General features: G+C 33.1%; 1 protein-coding gene across 1 annotated transcript in view; it reads right to left on the bottom strand.

The window, feature by feature from the left end:
* Window positions 1-24,500, bottom strand: part of Mycbp2 (MYC binding protein 2) — a 233,163-nt gene that overhangs the window by 70,000 nt on the left and 138,663 nt on the right. Inside the window, 6 exon segments of the mRNA XM_048801244.1 lie at window positions 305-529; window positions 3,068-3,142; window positions 12,712-12,852; window positions 13,537-13,653; window positions 14,354-14,451; window positions 17,092-17,207. Coding sequence (XP_048657201.1) covers window positions 305-529; window positions 3,068-3,142; window positions 12,712-12,852; window positions 13,537-13,653; window positions 14,354-14,451; window positions 17,092-17,207 — 772 coding nt within the window.

The following is a 24,500-nucleotide window of genomic DNA, read 5'->3' as shown; positions in this document are numbered from 1 at the left end:
AAGTGCTTATAATCTATAACAGTACATACAGTACATATGCAATAATAATAAGATATATGCAAATATCACATTTACATAAGCAATACAAATCATGTATTATGTTATTTTCATAAAATAATTATGAGAATTATTAGAAAAGAAGCAAAGAAAAATTATGTTAGTATTTCTAATACAAGTAAAGTCAAGAACATTAACAGTCAAAAACCCAGAATGAAAATGGAAACCATTGGGAAAAAGAGATGCTTGGTTTGTATTACATTGAAAATGAATATCTTAGAAGTCATGAAGCTACAAGAATCCATACCTCTCCCACTGCTTTGACTTTGTTTCCCAGAACTAACATTCCAATTGGGATACCTCTAAGGTTAGGGCAGCTTCTGATGTTGTGACCTGAAGGTCCCGTCTTCACTACCTTGTACATGCCTGGCCCTCCTCGCAAGAACGGCATATCTTGTTCTTGCATTGTTGCTTCCTGCGGGCAGCAGGTGTTCATGTCTTTGAAAAAGTCATCAGTATTAGTTTTAGGTTCCTGAAAAGTTGAATAAGAAAAAAAAGTGAACAAAATACAATCTATTATCATTTTGAAATCCTCATAATCCTTACTTTCATAGCAAACCTACAATCCCACCAATTAAGAAAGAGAATATCTAGAGGTAAATGAAGTATTAGTCAATACCACTATTAAAGAATCTTTCAATAAATTTCAAAAGAAAAAAATATGGGAGAACAACAACCTTTGGCTTTTCCCACCACATTTGAGAAATACAGTACTGTAGTTCTTAATTTTCCGCTTATCTTTTATATGCAACATTTAAAAGGAGTAGTCAAAATAATTTATTATGCAAACCACACTGAAGAGCTTTAAATTCTTATTACAATGCTATATGTTGTTTGGTTGGGCAAAAAAGTCTAAATATTCATTTCTTCCCACTTTGTAATAATTATTTATAAATTGAGAAAATGATATGAAGACTCTGGAGTCATCTAATAAACAGTGATAACAATAATAAAAATATATACAAAATATAATAGCCACATTTTAGTATTTTCTAGTTAAAAATGAAATAAGTTTAGGATTTTAGCAACTTACATTTTCTTAATGTAACTATATATGAAAATGTCTTTTTAGATTTGTTAGATCATTACTATGAAGTGCTATATTAATGCTAGTAATAGGAAACAATTATATTTTGTGGAAAGATTAGCATTATGGATGCATTCTAAGTAAATAAAAGGAATTTGAATCATGTTTATGAAAAGAGTCAATTCTAAGATCAAAGAACCAAACTTGTTCTATATTTTCTGTTGAATCTGAATGTTGTGATGAATTGTTTCCCTGTAACATAATAAACAGAAATATTAACCTTGATATTTCCTCTTCTTCTCATCTAAATGTAAATAAAAATGCCCCACTAGAATTTCTTCCCTTGCCATTACTCCTTTGAAACTGCACTCTTAAATACACTAAAATGGATTCTAAGAATTATAGTCAAATAGGGTAAAAGATAAACATAATGGGATGCTCATAAAAAATAGTTTAAAAATTAATATTTAATAATCTTATGAACAATATTTTTAAATGAACACTATACAAGTAAGATTTTACTTAATAGTTCTATCCTTATAAGTAAGTCTCAAAATAGCAAATGTGTGTATATATCGATATACATAGTAGAACATTAAAAATAAAATTCTGAGGCTAAATATATAGATTCAAGAATTCTTGTATACTCTCTTAGTTCAATATATGATTGGTCAGGAAAAATTTAAACCTACTATTAACTTTTACTAAATACTTTGTAAATCTCATTCTAATGACAAAAAAATTTACTTATATGAATACATACTATGGATAATTTATATATTACTATAATTATCATACTGTATGTATCAATATGCTTTAGTTACATATTGCCAAATTAATGGAAATGGGATTTTTAATTCCTTATAAAGCAGACCAGACTTGCAACTAAAAATAAGCTTAAAATGTACATTTTATATAGCCCTCCTTGTGTGAGTGTACACAACTATATTAATACAAGGAGAACACTCAAAATAAAATTGAAGTTTAAGATCTAAACCTTGAAATAGTGCTACTATATCCACAAGGTTTTTGGAAAACATTTAAAAATTTGTATTTATGAATGATCAGTTTTAGTGAAAAACAATGCAATTTCATAGGTAGAAGAGGCAAGTTTTCATCCTACTTACAACTGATTTTTAAAAATTATATGACAACAAAAAAATGAAAGCAAATATGAATAAATTCAGCAAAAAAGTTTAATTGGTATTCAATGATATTCTTAGAGCATTTAATTACTTCCAATAGTAATTCCAACTTCTGGTCATTCAGGTTAACACAGGGAGATAAATGTTAGCAAAGCTAACAATAATAGTGAATTAGTCAATGAAAGGCAATATATAAGAACATTTATTATAATAGTCAATATTTTATCAAATACTTAATGAAGCTACTTAAATAAATATAAAACAAAGCTAATCCATTTCTTTTCTATCAAACAGCATAAAAAAGAACTGACAGACATAAAATCATGTAACTGTGCCTGTCGCCTGTCCTTCTCCAACAATCCTAAAATCACATTTTATTCAATACAGAAATTTGAGATTCAGCACTGGGATATTAAACTGATGAATGTCAATACGAATTTTCCCCTTCCATTCCCTTCCAGTTCTTGGATGAATATTCAAAAGGGCAACATGAAAGGGTAGGCAGCAGAAAAATGGAAGCACCATAAGGTCATGGCACTACCAGCTAAATTAGTTAGTTCTATAAAAGTAAACTTGGAGGTAACTGTTGGTGAAGTCAGTCATGAAACTGTAAACATAGCAACTCTGAAGTCACATGGAAATGTCACTTTCACTAATAGTACATCTATTGATGAAAATAGAGGGAAAACTCAATTGTAGCCCTTTATGTAAATCTTTTTAATTTTTTGTTAGCAATTTTTATTAATCCTAAGCAAAACCTTCAAAGATACAATGAAAAATTTGTTGTACATGCTGAAATACCTGAATAATGTATGATTGTTCCTTACAGTTAACTCACCTGGGGAAAAAAAGGTTTGGAAGTCCATGAAAATACGTCCAAATCCCTGACTCCTTGGCTAGCATTAAAGATATTCTGAGCAACAAAGTTTAAGAAAGAAAAATATCAACAAAGAAAAGGAACAGAATATCATCTACAGAAGATGTGTCACAGTAAAACATTTTTCTGTACTCTAGCATAAATACTGAAATATAATTTTTCTAAAGGGAAACTGAAGCCACCTGAGTAAACCACACACCAAGGAAATTCTGAAAAATAAGTTTTTGTCAAAAAGCTCTCCATGGATATAGTGTGTCATGCCATTTACTAAAATTAAGAGTTAGACATTCTTTATAAAGTTTGAGACAGTCAATGCAAGAAGACAACCCTAACACTCCTTAAGTGAGAATATTATTATGAATAATAACAAGGGCATATAGTGTTATGTGAAGTAATCATCACGTTTTGGGGTTTTTTTATTTTTATTTTTTTGGTACTGAATTGAACTCAGAGGCACTTTACCACTGAGCACATCCCCAGTCCTTATTATTTTTTGAAACAGCATCTCACTAAGTTGCTGAGGCTGGCTTGAACTTGTGATCCTCCTGCCTCAGTTTCCTGAGTTGCTGGATTACAAGTGTGTACCACCACGCCGGTTTATTACTTTTTAAAGTACAAAAAAAGAAAAAGTAAAACCAAACAAAAAAACCTAAGTAATTTTTCAATTTTTTCCCTTCTATGAATTAAAAAAAATGATTTGGAAATGTTTTTGAAAGCTATTAGAAAAACTGTTATGAAAAGCATAAAGAAAGATATAATCTGAATCTTTTATCAAAATACAGATCTACTTTTCTCCATCTCGAAAGCACTCATTATCTCTATGTTAAAGTCCAAAAATATTTTGTTAAAGAACAAACAATTCACTGTAACACAATTTCAGAAAAATAAGTATTTTCACAATGACTATTCAAATGATACGCATTTTACATAGATATAGTATACTATCGATCTATATTTACCTGATCTGAAACTAAAATCTGTTTAGCAAGTAGCCACTTAACAATTTTATGCTTATGTAATTACTGTGATAAATGGTTATTCTGGACCCAAAAATGGACGTTAAAAATACTATCATCATCTAAGTCTTCAATGCAAAATAAACACCACAAATCTCAATTGATTCTAACTCATTTTAGACAATGAGAATGTATTTATTATTCTCTAGTTCTTTATTTTCCTCATGTATACACGTGTATGGACAGACAGAGATATATAACCATGTAAATACATATATACTAAATAAGAAATATACAACATCTAAAACAGAAAAAGAAGGACTTCTAGTAATATACCTACAAATAAATGTAAAACAAAGCTAACACCAATACCATACCCAATCTCCCAATTTAAAATTAGATAGCAAATAAGATCCTTTCTCTTTAGGTAAAGTGGAAACTCTGCAAAGCACACTAAAGTACTATTTTCCAGAGAAGAATAATGTCCTTGTTGGCTCATCCATGTACATAAGAATTTGTAGGGCATTTGCTCAATGGTTTTTAGCCTATACAGAGAATAGTGGTGCAGACCTTTTGATGTAAAATATCAATAAAGAAAGGGAACAGAATATCATCTTCAGAAGATGTATCACCATAACAACATTTTTCTTTACTCTAACATCAATACTGAAATAATTATTCTAAAGGGAAACTAAAGCCACCTGAGTAAACTATAAAACAATATCGAGATTTTTTTAGCATTTTTAACTTAAAGCATAAGTTATTCTATTATTAAAAGCAACATGAAAAGCAATTGTTAGAAACAATGCACATGAATTTAGCAATAAAGAAACACTTTTGTTTTTTTTTAAATACTTATACTTGTCTTTCTTTCTTTTTCTTTTTCTTTTTGGTACCAGAGATTGAACCCGGGGATGCTTAACCACTGAGCAACATCCTCAGTCATATTTTATATTATATTAGAGACAAGGTCTCACTAAGTTCCCAAGGCTGGCTTTTGCGATCCTCCTGCGTTAGACTCGAAGCCTCTGAGTTTACAGTCACATGCCACCGTGCCCAATCTGTCTTTAATTTCAATGTGCAAATTTAACCATTTTCTGAGTCAATTAATGTACAATGATATTTGAAAGTGATATAACTAACACTGGTACTAAATTACTAATATAATCAATTTTATGTTAGTAATATGTGAATCCAAATTTGATACTTTTTTGATTTAGTGTCTAAAGTTGTACAAAATTCTTAATTCAAACTAGATTATCTTATAATCATATTAAATTGCATTTATTAAGTACCAAAAATTTGCCAAGTAGAAAGCTGGAGTTTAAAAGTAAAATACGTAAATAGCTTTCTTTTGAAAATTTAGGAGTGTTTTAGTCTAATTATATGAACATTCATGCAAATATTAATCTCTCCAAAAATCTTAATTTCTCAGTATTAAACTGTATGAATTAGATTTCAAGTTGCATAATTCCATACACCAATATGGACCACATATACATATCCACAATAATTAAAGTAATTTTATTCTCAAATTCTATTTCAAAGGTAGAAAAGCTCTGTCAAGAAAATTAGAAAAGGAAAGCATACTAGAAACCTAAGTAAACTAACAATACCAGATTGTAACTCCAAGCTGGTAGTTTTTTAAGGCACAGAAGACAGCAAACAAATGAATAATTATCACAGTGAAAATACACGATCAAACATGCCAAATAAAATTTTTTCATTCTGCTAGATAAACACAGAGTTAAAGAGCTTCCAATTTTAAAGAAAAAGAGATAAAATAACTCAGGAAAATTAAGCATAACATGTATATATAAACTATTACAGTATTATCTAAGTATCTCAACCTTATTTTTTTTGGGGGGGGGAGGTGGGGGGATTGAACCTAGAGACGGATTGAACCCAGGGACACTTAAACACTGAGCCACATCCCCAACATTTCATTATATTTTATTTAGAGACAAGGTCTCATTACATTGCTTAGAGCCTTGGTAAGTTACTGGGGCAGGTTTTGAACTCATGATCCTTCTGCCTCAGCCTCTCAAACCACTGGGATTACAGGCATGTGCCACCACACCTGGCCTCATTCTGTTTAAGAAACTTAATAATTAAAGAATGAAATGAAGCAGTTTATAACCATCTAAGGATAGCACATTTATAATGCTATATGAAATGAAGACAATATTATTAATATTTAAAAAGTTTATGTATACACAAGTGCACAAACCTATTAACAACTCAAAACCAGGAAATATGCAGCATGTTAAAGCCATACTATCGGTACTATTAGGTATTTCAAAAGAATGAAATTGAATTAAAGATAAATGTTTGCCACTTTTACTAATTCTTGGTGATTCTATAATTCAGACCCAAAATGATACTTGCCCTTCATTTCTATTCCAAATCTTCAGTGGCCCGAATTTTAGATATCAGCTTTCTTTTCTTTCTCTCTCCCTCTTCTTCTCTCTTTCTTTCATGCCTGGGATTGAACTGAGAGGCACTTAACCACTCAGCCACATGAACAGCCCTGTTTTAAATTTTGAAACAGTGTCTTGTTAAGTTTCTTAGAACCTCATGAATTTGGTGAGGCTGAGGCTAACTTTGAACTTGTGATCCTCCTGCCTTAGTCTCCAGAGCCACTGGGATTACAGGCATTTACCACCATGCCCAGCTCAACATACTTTCTGCATGTGAATACTCCTGAGTCTAAATAGGAAGTGACTTATATAAATACATGGAGATGTTCAGAGACCCAAGTTGCTTCTTCAAGAACCTAACATTTCTATGTACACATATGAAAATACCACAGTGAATCTCACCATCATGGACATCCACCAGCCACTAATTTAAAAATAACTATAAATAGCAGAAAGATCAGTAGAATATAGGGAAGGGAATGGGGGAAAGAGGAGAGAATAGCAAAATAAAGAAAGTAGCAAGGACTAAATTAGAACAAATTATATTCCTATATTCCATGTTTTTATCATATGTCAAAATGAATCCTAATGTTACGTATAACTAAAAAGAATTAATAAGAATAAACAAATAAAAAATAAGATAACAACATTTAAAATAGAATCAAATAAAATTCCTAAATAAATGAGAACACGACTCCTACTAATATGTAATACCCTCTACGATATACCGACTATTACATACATATTTAGGCAAGATAAAAAAAGAATTCAGATAATATAGAAAGTATAAACAAATCTTACAACACTTCTAAAGATAGATCCCCAGCTTTCCTTGATCTGAACTTTCTTTTCTACTCAATTACCCTCACAATGTTTAAAGATTTCAGTTTTAACAAAGTACCTAAAGTTTTAAATCTCTGGTATCTCCAATCACAGAAGTAAATATGCTTTCCAAAAAATTAAGCTCTTGGTTTTAGGTAGTCAAATGTTTACCATGTCATGTGGATAACTGGTTCTCTTTTTAAACTCATATTTTCCAAGAGGTATGAAACTTTCTACTAGCTCATATTTTGTAGCTTTCAAATTATAAGAATTTTAATTTAAAAAAATCAACATTCCCCAGATATGCTTTCTCAGATGGACTCATTTACCTTCAATAAATCTCTGGGTATCCATCTTCATTCATTCATTAAAATTATAAGTATTCATATTATTTAATTTGGCAGTTCTAGACAAAATAATGATCTTTATAGCTATTTACCTTATCCTTTTAAAGCTATACTTATACTTATCTCTTTATAAGGCATATTAAAATAAAACTATGAGCTTTGAATAAAATCAACTGGGTTCCAATACCAGTTCTATTCTTTTCAACTTGGGATCTTAGGTGACTAATTATCTTTTCTCATTGGAAAAATGAGAATAATACCCTAAACATCACAGGGACACAGTGAGAATTAAATGAGACAATCAAGGTGAGGAGCATGTGTTAGGAATTACTTTAAGCAGCAAGATCACACCCTGAATGAAAAGAACTCAAACTAGATATAAACAGATGTTGAAAAGATTCCATCAGTAAATATTTAACACTTTGGGAAAAAACAAACAAACACTTGACGAAGAAGGAATCTTTCATTAGCTCTTATTCTGAAGGAGGTTAAAAATGGAAATAAAAGGTACATGAATACAAATAGGCTGAAGGTGAGAAAAACAAACTAAATATAATGAGTAGCTGGAGAAAGAATTAAGCCTCTTCTACTTCTACAGACTTAGTGCTAGCTGGAAAGGGAGAGGGAAACTCAATTTCCCGATCATTTATCTGGTTTCCACCTCCAATCCTTTGCTTCATCCATATCAATTATTCATCAGTTCCCAAACATACCATGTCTTTTTAATTTTGAACATTTGAGTCTCTGTCTAGACATTTCTTCATTTTTTCCTGGCAGCTTTTCTTCAAGTCTACCTCAAATGTTACCTTCTGAGTTAAGCTATTCTACAACTTACCACAAGATGACTTAATTATTTGAATACAAGATACCTACTATATTATGTAGTAAGTACCCCCAAAGCAAGAACGGCACCAATTAAAGACTATAGTATTTCGGGAATTCCAGAGGAGAAAAATCAACTAGAACAATATAAAAAAAATAAGCCAAAGCATTCTAAATGAATAAAATAACAAAACAAAGACTCTAAGACTCAAAATTGAAAAGTGTGTTTTTTTGTCCTAAAAAGAACAAAACATTCCAACATATAATTAATGCCCCACAAAGGATTTATATTTTTATCTAATTAACTCTATTCTTCCCACTGACTCAAAAAAATGTTTTGAAAATACAGTCATAATATAAATGTTTAATGTTATTTAATCTCTAAACGAGAACATTACTAAGTGCTAAAACAGTGAAAAGTCTCACTTGAACTAAAGTAGGACTCTAATAATTCTAAGTGAAGTAATGGTGTTTAAATAGGACTACTATTAGGCAAGCCAAAATTTAGCTAAAGTATGTATCCTCAATGGACACAAAAGTTCTAAAATACAATAAAATAATATAACAAAATAAATATAAAACTTAATCTAAATTGGTTATTTATGGTAACTTTGTTTTTTAAATACTTCATTAAATATTCAGTTACTGTTCAGATTTCCAGTCCCTACCCCCATACTCCTCCTACAGTTTGCTTGAAATAGGATCCAAGCAAGGTATATGCATTGATGTGAATATAAAATTATTTTAACTAGAAAATTTTGAAAAGCAAGTGTAAAATTGCTGAAGGCAATTTTTTAGTACTTTTGCATCCTTTTAAGTTAGTGGCATTATTCCTTGATTGTTTCTTGATATTTTTCTATTGTTAGAGAATTATAATTATCAATGATGATCATAGGTGATTTACACACAAACGGACTGAAGTGAGAAGAGAGAACAGATGAAAAGTGTTTTTCCATCCATCAATGTATCAAGAGATACAAAGAAACAGTTAATAAAATGTAATTATTTAGCTATATTATTTCCTTGACTGGATGAGATGGAATCATTATTCCTTTTGTGCTCATGTCTAGCCCTGCACACAAAATCTTGGAAAACTAAACCTGTTACTGCTTTTGTCAGGCCTCTCTGATTGGGTGGGCCTTCATCTAATGCCTTCACTGAATCAACTTTACAGTAGATCTGTTTGGGGATCTGTTATGCCAGTTAATCTTGCCACACTGTGTCCCCTCTGTCATCTTTGATCATTACCCAAAATTTAATCCTTAAGTTATCTACCTGTTCACTCACTTTATAGCAAAACTTCTCTGTGTCTCCTTGATTCAAAATCAATGACTCCCATCCCTCCCATGACTTTAAACTGTGTTCAAAGGGACTCTTCTTCCAACAGTAAATAATTTACTTTCATCTTTATTCTTGCAGTACACACTGGTGTGTCTTCATGTCTATGAAAGTGATCTTCCAACTGTCTAGCCTTTTATCTGTAGACTGAGGCAATTCCAGTGACTTTCACTTGCACCACACTTCAGACAGCAACCTAATTGAACTTTCATCCATTAAATTTCTCAATCTATGAAATCAAAGACAAATCTACTTCATCATACAAACTGCCTATATCTTTCCAGCTTTTTAACTACAGTGTACCTATGACATTTTTAAAGAATTTTATTAAGTCCTCCAAGTCCCTGGGACCCTCCATTTGTTCTTTCCCATACTAAATTAGGCTAAATTCCAATTCCACAGTTGGTTATCTTAATTGCTCTTTCATCAATCAGTTATTAGCAAGTCCTTAATTTTTAGTCACAGCATTCCAAAATATTCCAACCAATACTATAATCTGCTCTTTGAGGCCTACATTAATTCTGGACATTTAGGATTATGGGAGAGGGGAAGGGATGTCTGGATTGGGTCCATACAATGGTCTCACTGAACTCCTAGTGGCCTAATAATTCTTTACTTGTTTTTGATCAAATACCTCTACTATTTCTCTCTACTATTTCAAATCTTCACTGCATTTTTAATTCTCTAACTTCACTCATTCTTACCTGATGATTTTCCTTTCTTTATTTAAAAAAATTGTGTTCTTCCTCAATCTATCTCCTCCCTCCCTCCCAATTTGTCTATTACCATAAATATTCCATTTTCCTTTACAGAAATAAACTTTCCAAATGTGCCCTTAATTCTATCTCTTCCTTTTTTCACTATTCTAATCTATAACTGTATATTCTCCCTGTAATACTGGTGGTCTTTGTTTTAACTTTTAAGAATCTCAAAATAGGAACCTGAAAAATCTCAGCATTTTTAGTATTCTTATTATTATCAGACACCCTGAGAATATTTACATTAAAACCCAACTTACGCAATTCCTCAACATACAAAAAAAAAAAAGCTAGAAAATAAAAAAGGCACTTTGTCATTTTATTTTCTTTAATATTCTACATCTAGAACTTTTAAATATGTCAGTGAAACTCCTCATTCACATTCCAGTGAAAATCTTCAACAAGTTTATGGAGTATGGCTCACTCCATTTAGCTTCCTCTTTTATCAGATACTGTTCTTTTCTCCCTGACTTTAAGGGAGATGGTATACTACAAATTGTGATAGAATAGCCCAAAATAAATTCAAGGGCTCTAGAATTTCAACACAGAACTTCTTGCTCTCCCCTTCTACCTTTGTTATTCTCTTGTTTTATGTATGTGGATATTTCCCTCTTTCAATGATATCTCCTCCTCAAATTAGCAAACAAAGGAACTAGGAAGAAAATATTGAAGTGGGATAGGTAAGAAAGATTATGTAATCTAGTAAAATGCTTTAGTAGGAAATAAGAAAATTTTCTTTAAAAAAAAAACAAAACCCAAGTCCAAATTGGCCAAATTAAAAAAAAAAACAAACTGTTATAGTTATCTCATTTAATATACCCTTTTCATAATCCTGAGGACTATCTGGTTATAATAATTGAAAATGGTTGGGGCTGGCATTGAGGCTCAGTGGTAGAGTGCTTGCCTGGCATGAGGCACTGGGTTCAATTCTCAGCACCACATATAAAAAAAATAAAAAAATAAAAAAGGTCCATAATAACTAATAAAAACATTTTTAAAAACCAAGCAAAAAAAGAAAATGGTTTATAACTACTTAAAGCCAACTTTTTAGTCATAGATGATATAGAATTATTATTTACTTTCCAGAGTCATTCATCTTTTTGGGGGGGGGGCGGTGTTGGTGATTGAACCCAGGGCTCATTGCAAATGCAAGACAAGTACTCTACCAACTGAGCTATATCCCCAGCCTCAGAATCATTCATCTTTTCCAGAGAGTCAAAATTGTTTTCATTTTCACTGTAGATGCAAACCTAAGAAAAATCTAACACCTGATCTATTTGCTTAAAATTTAACTCATCAGCTTAACCTCAGTGAAGCAGTAGGCCAACACTCTAAACTTTCTTCATCAAATGGCTAATGTTTTTTTCTCCACTGTGCTGTTATTAAATATGTACAAATAACATAAAGTTCCAATATTTTCTTACACAAAGAAGCATCCTATAAAACCATTGCTTTGGAAAACATTATTATGGGCTATCAAGGAGAGAAACAAATACAATATATTGAATGGTTGATATAATAAGCTAACACTGATTTTGAAGAAATTCAACTGTTTAAATACTAAGGTGATGTTATAACCAATGGTTCTAACCAGAGGTTCAATGAATTTTCTCAGAGATGAGGATTTAGATTTCAATACCATTACAAGTGTATAAACCCATCTTATGTTAATGTAATAGTATTGTAAGCCAAAGAAGAAAAGATTCAAAGTTAAACATAATACAAAGAAATGACTGCAAAATGCCAACATAACATACACTTTACAAACATTTATACCTGTTTCTGAATGAACAGTTAATTCTAAATTCTTAAATTTTAGTTTGGAATTCATTCAAAATAGTAGTGTAAATAAGAAGGGGAAAAAATGCATCCACTCTCATTCATTATCTCTCTGAAAGAAATTCAGTAAGCCTATTTTAAATTTACTACCTCCTGTTGGTGATGAATCAAAATAATCATTAAGGACCTTAACCTTGCCAAATTTTACTTTCATTAGACAAAAGCCCTAAAGAATTGAAGCACTTCTAAAGTCAAAGTTACTTAATTGTCGGTTACCTCAGAACTGAAAAGCCTTAATTAAAGAAAGCCTGTAATGAGGACAGACTGTACCTATGATGTTTTTTAAAAGCACTTTTTACTTACGTCAACTGGGACCAGAAGGCTCTTGCCAAGATGTTGATTAAATGAAAGGCACCAGGCTTCAGTGTAACCATTCATGTTAGGAACATACTTCTTTATTGTCTCATCATTCAGTCTCAGCCACACACCATCATCATTGTGGATCTAAGGGAAAGAAGCAACAGAAACAAGCCATGCCCTTCTGTCACTCCTACAGGGGTAGCAAGGACTGAAAGACTACAAAGTAGGCATAAAGTGGTAGAAACAGATTAGGCATTTAGTTTTCATAAAAGCTAAGTTTTAGAGATCCTCTAAGGAAAAAAACAGCAAGGAATGCCACAGTAGTATAATCCCTAGTGTGAGACTGAAAAAAACAATTTTGCTTAGGAGTAAAAAACTAAAGGAAATCACACTTAAAGATAAATAGCCTAAACAGTAAAATCAGATGTCTTCCCAAAGAACTAATTACTTGGTTGTATTACTAGAAAAATGTAATATGTACCAACCAAAGTTAAAGTAATACAAAGAATATGTTTAAAAAATATTTCAAAAATTAATGAAAAACAATTATACCCATTTTCAGTGAATACTTATATAGGTTCTGATTACTATGTCTAATTGAGTTCTTATTATGTTCAAAATATAATTTTAGCTATATTTTTATTGATAAAAGAAAAAAATTCAAATGTCTGAAACTCCATGGACACATCCTGCAAAACAATTTTCAAAAGATTCTCACACTGCTTAAAACACATTTTAACAGAAAACTTTGTAGCCTTACTATTCTGCAAACAATGCAAAAAAAAAATCTGTCCAATATTTATTACTAAGAGTTTCTTTATGAATTACCTCATCAATGAAAGTGATAGTTCCATTGACTTTCACTATGCCTATCTGCTCACTCTGAAGGGAAGGGTGGCTCCGGATGCGGAGCCCAGCACTATCCTTGGCCACAAATTTTCGAACCTGAGAAAGGCAAACATATTTAGTAAAACAGGAAAAACATAAAAGAGAGATTTCATACGGAGTAAGAGATAAAATTAAACAGATTTAAAAGTACTATAATTTTGAGAAATTTTTCAAAATTGCTTACAGCTTTGTACGTCTTCAAATAACAGCAGATTACTTATGAAATTATAAAAATGAAATCTTGATACATATTGAAATGTATATGACTGGAAAAAAACTTAAGAGAATTATTAATATATATTTAGAATTTCCTTTCTAAATTTTAAATACATATGACCAAAAGGTTAAAAGATACCGTTTTAGAAAGGTAGTATATAAAATGTTTCCTTTCTAAAAATTGGTTTACTAAAATTCCTATACGTATTCTTTGGATGTTAGGAAATTAATTGTTCTTTTAAGGGCAAAAGACATTGCAAATTTTACATTTAATTTCAGTAAACTTTTTGTTAATTGTAAACTTTCAGTAACAGAAAATACACAATGATTATTACAGCATTACATAAAGAAACCCCAAAGCACAGGTTTTATAATTTAAAATGATTACCATGTAACACTATCCAAATTTATTTGAGATATTTAGAATTCAAATGCTAAAGTCAATCAGTAAAATATTAGATATTTCATGGCCATTTTGAAGTATCAAGGAAATACTTAAAAAACCTGTGCCCTATTCAGCTTGGACTTCATCTACCCTAACCTTATTTGGTTGAGGTTCAGCCTTTGGCTTGACCAACTGAGTTCCTGGTGGAATCATCCCTTTTGGTGGGTCTTTTACTTTTACTTCAAGGCCAGCATCTGTAAGAAAAGGAAGGCAGCTAAAACATTTGACAAAAAAACGAGAGGAAGGATCTTTCAACTCAACCTTATAAACACTCACAAGCTATTTTAAACAACTAAAACAAATGTCTCGATCTGTCCTTTTAAGATGATTGGTGATTGAACAAGCTAAAAAAGACAAATATTTAAAAAACGGACCAGAGCTTCCAAAGTGGCAAGATACAAAGTTTTCCTCAGGGCTTCAAGCAAAAATGGGGTTTCTAGTGTTTAACTTAAACATATGAAATGATACTGAAAATTCAGAATAGCAATAAAAATAAACCTTGTACAATTAAATATTATCTGACAAGAGCACCCATTACTTATACCAGTCACTTCTGCTGCTGACAGGCACTACAGCATGCCTGACAGCATGAGAGACAGACTGCACAATACAGCATGGTGGTTGAAAGCTCAGTTCTTGCTCTAGATTGCTTGGGTGCTCCAACATCTGCCACTAATTTATGACTCTCAGTGTCCAATGTTACCATCTCTGAAATGGAAATAGTAATAACACCTATTCACTGAGCTGTTATAAAAATTAAATAATTTAAAATACGTAAGGTATATGCAGAACAATGTAGATATATTAACCGTCCAAAAATGTTAGCTTTTATTGTCATCATTCCAATGAATTATCATTTGTCCTTATCTATCATTGAGCAAGATCCTAGTCTATTGACAGTTTGGGAGAGAGCTGAGTTAGGAAGAGTATGAAAATTGTGTGGAGAAGAAAACGGATAATTCTGGATGGGTAGTAGCATACACTTGTAATTCCAGTGACTTGGAAGGCTGAAGCAGGAGAATCACAAGTTCAAGGCCAGTCTCAGCAATTTAGTAAGGTCCTAAGTAACTTAATGAGGCTGTGTCTCAAAATAAAAAATAAAAAGGGTTGGGGATATAGATCAGTGGTAAAGCAAAGTGCCTCCTGGGTTCAATCCCCAGTACAGGAGGGAAGAAAAAAAAAAAGAAGAAAGAAAAAGAATGATTTTAAATAAATACAAATCTCTTTCTTCAGGTTCATTCTAAAAAATAAATCAGTTTCCTTTATTCCAATATTAGATAAGATTTAAAAACTCTACCTACTGAAATTTTAATAATATTTGCAGAGAAAAAAATTCTTTATGAAATTATTCTTTACAACCATGGTTTTTAAATTCCTGTTCTAATTTGTACCTCTCATCTGTCACTACTTATATTCTATTACAAATGATTTTTGTTTGCTTGTTTTATCTCAGCAATCTTCACCAAACAGTTAATACTGGAGAGAATTGTACAATAATATTTTGCTCAGAACCAGCATGTTTGCAGAACAAAAGGCATTATGGATATGCTGATAAAAGGAGACTGCTGCAAAGTCCATGGATAAAAAAAAAATTTCTGGGGTGGTATTATTTTATATGTCTGATTCTATACAGTTATACTAATGTATATTCTATATACATCAATGTAATGTACCTCTTTAACTCCACTGCAAAAACAAATTGCTTAAAACAGGGATTCCCAAAGGATATCATTTTAGAATTACAGTCATCCCTGGTGTCTGATGAGGATGAGTTCCAGGATCCCCCTCACATACCAAAATCTATGGATGCTCAAGATCCTTATATAAAATAGTACAGTATTCGCACATAGTCTATTTACATTCTCCTGTATACTTTAAATCATCTCTAGGTTACTAATTTAATACAAAATAAATGCTATGTAAATAGCTATTAGATGTATTGTTTAGGGAATAATGACAAGAAAAAAGTCTATACATACTTATTATAAATGCATTCCCCCCCAACCCCCCAAAATTATCAATACATAACTGGTTGAATCTACAGCTGTAGAACCCAAAGACACAGAAGACTGACTGGATTCTTATCTCTGACCTCTCTCCCTCTTTTCCATAGGTAAGAGATCTCACTGGTTTAAATAAAAACAAGATTCTTAACTTCAGAACTTCTCAGAATTCCTAATATGTTGATGTAAATCATGTGACTGTCTATGGTGAAATTATGATATACTAGATTTTCTGATCATAGGAGTTCCATTTATTGAGCAGTGTCATAAAGGATACCGTTTTAAGAAACTGACACTGATAAACACTTTTTAAAAAATTCTACTATTATCCTATCACACAGGGAGTTTAAAAATTAAGATTCATGTCCCCTCCAAAATTAATGTTTTTCAAAGCTAATGGTAGATAAAGAAAATTCATTCATTCAACAATATTTACTAAGCAGTCATTATACGGCTGGTACTGATCTAGAGTGGGAAATCCATGGGTGAACAATAGGGTTTCTGCTCACATCCAGGAAAGGAAGAAGGCAGACCATGATTGGTAGACAGGTTATGCATATGATAATACAGCAACATGGAGAGCATCACAACCTGACTGGCACACTGGGGAAAGTAGGGAAGAAGTCATGAGGGCTATAATACTTGAGCATAATTTTAAGACCTTAGGAATGCACTAACTACATACTCATTATAAAGGACAAAATGAAGACATATAAAAGTTATGAAACCTATACATGTGTATAACAAAAGTGTCAAAACTACAATGAAGGAGGATTTTGAGTCTAGTTCTTTTCACTAGATAACTTATAACTTAAATATATACACATATACCTATTTCAATGCCATCAATGGTAACATGAATAGTGTAGAGTCCAATAGCCCCTGGAGTCCAATTTGCACAATAAGTGCCATCATTATTGACACGAATCAGCATATTTTCACTGGGCCTGAAAAAAATTAAGAGGGATATTGGAAAATTTACTTTCGATTAAACAACTGAGATCACTATGATATTACACTAAACATTTCATTTTGGTTGGCATTTTTAATACTGACTGGCAAGCCTGCTACAGTGTTTCCCCACCCCTGACAATTGAAATTTTTCTTTCTCACTTCAGAACTCCATCACCCTTCTTCCTTACTTGCAGTTGATTATGACCTCACCTTTTTCTTCAGTAAGGAAATGATACAGATACAAACCTTCAGGTTGCAATCAGATTATTAAACCTGCTTCCTCTCACGTTCTCTCCTGTTTCAATGAAAGAAGCATCCTGGACCTTATCCAAAGCCAGCCCCTTTACTTGAACTGCCAAACTTCTTCCCTCAATACTTCCTTGCTCCAATTACCTTGCTCCTTCTCCCATGCATTTTCAATTTTTCCCACTGTATGGGATCATTTCTATTAGCATACAAAAAACTTGAGAATTTCCTATTTAAAATTTTTTTATTGGTTTATAATAGTTATACATAAGATTAGGATTTATTTTCACATAATTGTAAATGCAGGTAGTATAGTATGCTCCAATTAAGTCCCCAGTACTTATTCTTAACCTCTGTACGGCCCTCCACATTTCTTTTCCTCTACTGACTTATTTATTTACATTTTCTTTTAAAAATTAATATCTTGTGGATATACACGGTGGTGAAATTCACTGTAGTACCTCTGGAAAGTTATATAAGATTAATTCCTCTGTTTTTTCCTTACCCCATCTCTTCTCTCTGCCCCTCAATCCCCTTCTCCTACTCACCTAACCTTTCTGTCATTTTGACGGAACTCTCCCCCCATTTCTTTTTTCTCTCACTTGTCCCACCCTAATTTTGGACTACCTTCCCCATATCAGAGAAAACATTTGATCCTTCACTTTCTGAGTCTGACTTACTTCATTTAGCATTATAGTCTCCAGTTTCATCCATTTACTAGCAAATAACATAATTTCATTTTCATAGTTGAGTAATATTCTATTGTGTGTATATACACCATAATCTTCTGCTGATTTTGGTGTTAGTTTCTTCTTCTTTTTCTAAGGTCTTGAGATGTACTGTTAGAGTATTTGTTTTGCAACTTTCTGTTTTTTAAATATATAAACTAAGTGCTATAAAATTTCCTTTTAGAATTGCCTTTGTACTATTCCAGAGATTTTGCTATTATAATATCATTGTTTTCATTTGTTTTGTAAAATTTTTAAAAAATTTTCACTGATTTCTTTTACTATCCATTTGTTATTCAAAAGTGTGTTATTTAATCTCCACATATTAAAGTTGTTTCTGTTTTCATCTTGCTGCTGATTTCTAAATTCATTCAATTATGGAAGAAATTATCTCTATTTCTTTGTATTTGTTAAGATTTGCTCTTTGACCTAAAATAAAGTCTATTTAGAAAATGTTTCATGTGTTGCTGAGAAGAAAGTGAATTCAGTCATTAAATAGTGAAATATTATATAGATGTCTGTTAGGTCCATTTGATAAGTAGTATTTTTTAGTTCAGAAGAATCTTTATTTAGTTTTTGTCTGTATGATCTCTCTAGTAGTGAAAGAGATGTGTTGAAATCACCCAGTATTACTATAATGTTGTCTATTTGATTCTTGATATTTAGAAGAATTTATGTATGTAGAAGCTACATTGTTTGGGGATAAACATTTATAATCATTATTTCTTTTGTTGGATGATTCCCTTAACAGTATGAAGTGACCCTGTCTCTTCTAATTGAGTTTGTCTTGAAGTCTACCTTGTCTGATAAAGTAGCTATCCCTGCTTGCTTTCAGCAACAATTTGCATGGTATATCTTTTCCCATCCTTTCACTTTCAGTCTGTGAATGTATGTCTGCAAGGTGAGTTTCTTACACCCTATGTTTGGTTGATTGGATTGAAAAAGAGATGCAATCTAAGTCTTTTGACATAAATTCAAGATTTTCATTCAATATTATTATACAGAGGTGATTCTTATTTCCTGTCATTGGATTTACTTCACATGTTAGATTCAGATTTGATTCTCCTTCAATTGACTATTCTTCTAATGCAATGCATTCCAATGTTAGTTTTCATTATAATTCTTCATTTCTTCTTCATGAAGTATTTTGTTGAGTATGTTCTGTAGTGCAGGTTTTGTGGTTATGACTTTCAGTTTCTATTTATTGTGGAAGTTTTTTTATTTCTTTCTTTTTTTTTTTTAATATTTTTATTTTTTTAGTTATCGGCGGACACAACATCTTTGTTTGTATGTGGTGCTGAGGATCGACACAACATCTTTGTTTGTATGTGGTGCTGAGGATCGAACCCGGGCCGCACGCACGCCAGGCGAGCGCGCTACCGCTTGAGCCACATCCCAGCCCCAGTTTTTTTATTTCAACCTCAATTCTAAAGCATAATTTTGCTGGCTATAGTAATCTTGGTTGGTATCCATTTTCTTTTAGAGGTTGGTATACATTATTCCAAGCCCTCCTGGCTTTTATGGTCTGGGTTGAGAAGTCAGTTGAGATCTGAATTGGTTTCCTCTAAATGTGACTTGATGTTTTTCCCTTGTGGCTTTTAAAAGTCTATCCTTATACTGTATATTAGGTATTTTCATTATTATTGTGTTGGAGAATATATACACTGTCTATTTGGAGTTCTGTATGTCTCTTGTATTTGAATTACCACCTCATTCCTCATATTTGGAAAAATTTCCAATATTATTTCATTGAAAAGTTGTGCATCTTTTTAGTTTGTTTTTGGAAACTTTCATTTACTCCAATGATTTGGTCTTTTGATGGTGTCTCAAATTTCTTAAAATATTTTGGTCATGGTCTCTTAACATCTTTTCTTTATAGTCAATTTGATTTTAAAGATTATATACTTTGTCTTTAAGGCCTGAAAATCTATCTTCAAAGTGGTTTAATTGACCAGTGAGGCTTTCCAATGAATTTTTAATTTGGTTTATTGTGTCCTGATTTCCAAGATTTGTGTCTGGTTCTTTCTCAGGATCTATGTCTCTTTATTGAAGTGATCTTCATTTCCTGTATTTTCTAATTTCACTCTATACATCTTCTTTTAGCTAACTGATCATTTTAACCACGAATCTTCTAAATTCTGTATGAGACATCTCCTTGACTGTGGTATCTATGGAGTCACTGTTATGGGCTGTCTGGGGTAGTTTGTTCCCTTGCTTTTTCATGTTGTTTATATGTCTACCCATTATTAGGATATAACCATCCTATTTTAAGCAAGCAACTATTTGGGGGGATTTTTCCCTCTTAGGAACCCTGGATTGAGTAAACAACCAAGTATTGGTAGTTTAACTCAACGTGTGGCCTCTGATAACTGCAGTATCAGTACCACTCTGAGAGCAGTTACTGACGCTATTTACTGAAATCACTTAAGAGCCAAGCCACATATTATTCAACCTTATGAAAAGAACAGGCAAGAATGATACAGACCAAGGTAAAAAGGAGACAGAAATTAATGGGAGGGATTTGAGGCAGTAGTAAACAGTGTAAGCATGAGAACAGAGAGAAAGAAGAGCAAGTATAAACAAGAGCTAAGAAAATACAGCTAGAAAAAATGATTCCAATTAATGTGTTTAAACCATTAGAAGAAATACATTCAAATGGGTTGAAGGTGCAATGTTGGCTATTAGGGTAACAACTATCAATCAAAACAAAGAATAGTTTAGGTCTGGGATTGTAGCTTGCCTAGCATGTATGAAGCACTGGGTTCAATTCTCAGCACCACCTATAAACAAATTAAATAAATGTTATTCAACAACTAAAAAAAATTTTAAAAAAGAATAGTTTCTAAAATCAAAGCTGACATTACAGTGATTTACAGTAAACCATATCAAGGCAAAGAAAGTTCTTATTAAATCTTGGTTTGGATTTCATTAGGGTTTGGGATGTTTTGAGGATGTCCAGCAGTCTTTTTGAATTCCTCTAGCAGTGCTTGGATGCAGGAGCTACTTTTCTAGTTGCTATAAACCTCTCACTAGCCAATACTGGTTTGTCAGTTCAGGGGCCTGGAACTGACTACTCAAAGGGTGCAGTATTGTGTCTGTTTGTTGTTTTTGTTGTTGTTTTGTTTTCCCTATTGTGTGCTGGAGATAATGATGTAGGGCTCTGGATTATTGCTGTAGATCTCCCTGGTACCAGTTCCCTTCTACCGGATTCTTTTCAAGGTGGTGTAGAGCCTAGTGGCTGTCTATAAGCACCAATCACAGGGTTGTGGGTTCTCCATGGGTGATCTGTGATGGAGTCATGCCCCTTTGTGGATGCAGCTCACTGGGGTCCTTAATATTGAGTAGGGTAACTTAGCTGGTTCACTTAGGTTCTATGTTCCACTGCCCCAGGTTGGGTATAGTGGATGCTGCTTTCCTCTGCTGTCTGTGGCTGAGGCAGTGCTCAACCAATGTTCCACAAGTGTCTAGAGACACCCCTGTGGTGTTCACAGGTCAGACTTTGTGCCATGGTTATTTGCTGCCTCATACCAGGAGAATTTTGGCTTTAACCAACCTCCCACTGGTTATGATCTGGGCCCAAACACCTTCCCTTTAAGTTTTATAAGACTCACATAATTTCTGCTGGCTGCTGCAAAGATCTGGACAGACTAGCTTTGTTGCTGGATATCCAGGCTGCTTCCCTCCTGGACAGGCCTCACATAGAACTGTGGCAAGAATCCGGGGGAGAGGCCCTCTAGATTTCTTAGGACTCAGGCAATTTCCCCAACAGCAGTTTTAAGGGTTTCCTTTTTTTTTGGCTTGGGGCCAAAACTGTATTCTGGCTTGGATGAGAGCTCTTAATTCCCACCACTGAAATTTGCAGGCCACAGATCTGTCTCTATTCTGGCTTGCAAAGGCACTAATCAAGTGCCTGGAGCTCTCCCTTTCTGCCAGGGGTTGATGGAGTGGGCTCTACTTCTCTGCCCAGGGTTCCTGGGATGCTTCAGAGTGCTTTTTCTTTGGCAGGGCTCTTCCAGATGGTCCTTTCCTGCCTGTGTTCCAGGGATGTTGCATGAGGCACTCCTTCCCTGCCTGGGCCTTTTTTTAGGCCTGCATGGAGTGCTCCTTTCTCATTCCTAAGGAAGCTGAGTGGGATGCTCCTTCCTTGCCTGGGCTTTTGCAGAAGCTGTGCAGGGTACTCCTTCCCTTCCTGGTTCCAGGTTACTACCAGTGCTTTTGCAGAGGCTGCGTTAAGCCCTCCCTCCCTACCAGTTTTCATGTGGGATGCTGTATGGGGGTGTTGGATACTCCGTAGAAGGCCCCTTCCCTGCCTGGGCTCGTACAAGATTATTTAAAGAGTGATTGATCAGTTGTGTGTTACACAACTAAGCTGCAGATTTCCAAGCCGCTTGGAAATGTAATGAATGCAATGGTCATTTCTGCATTTAAACTGCTTAATCTGGTATGAGAACACCTTTGCTGTTAACACATTTTAAAATGTTTTTTTTTTTTCCCAAATATTGTTAATAAGGGGTGAGCTTAAGAGTTTTTCCATTCTCTCTTTCTCTTTCTGGTGTCCCTCCCTCCTTCCCCCTCCCTGATCTAGGTTCAGGGTTAGGGAACTCTGATCTTATTTTCTATGCTGGTAACCCATCTTCTAGGCTCTCCAGGTCTCAATCTTTGTAATATTGAATCTTAAGAGTATTTATTCTGTCATCCATGTCTCAGATTTGCTGATCTTTCTCTGTCTCCTTTCTGAGTTGTTGGGAAATCTGGAATCACTGTTTGTTCCTAGATTCTCCCATCTTGACAAATCAAATACCTCCTCTTAATATTATAGTCTTCAGTAAGGTCTCTTAGGTCTTCTCGCCTTTATATCAAAATTTATCTAAAGAATGTCCACAATTACCTTCTTCATTTTTTTAAAAAATTTCCACTTTCACAACTTACTAGGTTTTTTGATCCCAACACTGCAATACAACTGCTGATATCAAAGTCACGAATGCCCATCATGTCTCTGAATGTAATGGTCATTTTTTCCAGGCAATCTCTCAGTAGCATTTGATAGTTGTCAACTCTTACTTTTTTGAAAAACTTCCTTCTTCTTGCTTCCGTAACTTTCTCCAAGTTTTTTTCTTTTGCTTCAATGGCCATTCTTAGTGTTGTTGGCTATCTAATCACCATTCAATTTACAGAAAGCTCCAGGATTGGGGTCTAGGTTTTCATTTTTTTCTATACTAACTTTTCAGTAGCTAATTCATCCATTCCTCAGTGTTAACAATCATATGTAAAAGGATGACTCGCAAATTTATTTTTCCATGAGTTTCAAACTCTTTCTAGTTATAAGCTGCCATCTCCACTTAGATAACTAGGGATATCTTGGTGTCTCGATTTTAAAATATCTAAAGAAAAACTCATTTCTCATCCATATACACCTTACAAAACAAAGTAGGAGAAATGAATGCCTGTTTTTTCCTTCGACTTTTTGATTTTCATAAAAATCATTATACTATACCATAGGCTGTAGCAATATTTTATCCTACTGTGCCAAAAAAGTCTTTGTTACAACTGTTTAACTACACAATTGTAGTACAAAAGTTGCCATAGACAATATATAAACTAATGAGCAAGACTGTACTCTAATAACATTTTATTTAGGAAAGCAGGCAACAGGCCAGATTTGGTTTGTGGACCAAATTGGCTAATCATAAAACTTCTGGTGAAATCAAAGAAAATCTATGATCATTTTTGATTCTTCTCTCTTTTGTCTTCTGTTCCACTCTATAAGCACAGTCTATTAGCTGTACCTCCTAGGTGTATCCCAAATTCCATTTTAGTCCTTTTACAACTGTTCCATGATACTTAATAGTATCTAACTTATCTCTCTGTTCCCATTCTTGTACCCCTATAATTCATCTTCAGAGAACAGCCAGAATGATCTTTATAAAACTACAAATCAGATGCTGTGCCTTTCCTGTTTAAAACTCTCTAAGTAAATTTGATTAGAAGAAAATTTAAATTATTTAACATAGGTTACTACTCCATATGTAAAAGTGCTCCAAACTCACCTTTATTATTCCTCCCTCTTGCTCACTTTTCTCTAGCCTCTTTTCTGTCTGTTCCTCAAAGGAATCAAGATCCATCCACTCAGGCTTTCTTTTGTTGAGAACTACCTTCCCCATATCTTTACTTGGTCAACCACCAACACTGAATTCTGTTCGTTTATGAGAGCCATAGCTTAATCAGCGGATTAATCCATTTGGTTGATTAATAATTGGAATGAAATATTGTGTGATAACTGTAGGCAGGTAGGGTGTGGCTAGAGGAAGTAGG

This window comes from Marmota marmota, unplaced genomic scaffold (assembly GCF_001458135.2).
Source record: "Marmota marmota marmota unplaced genomic scaffold, marMar, whole genome shotgun sequence".
Taxonomy (NCBI): domain Eukaryota; kingdom Metazoa; phylum Chordata; class Mammalia; order Rodentia; family Sciuridae; genus Marmota; species Marmota marmota.
This window is presented reverse-complemented; position numbering and strand designations above follow the sequence as displayed.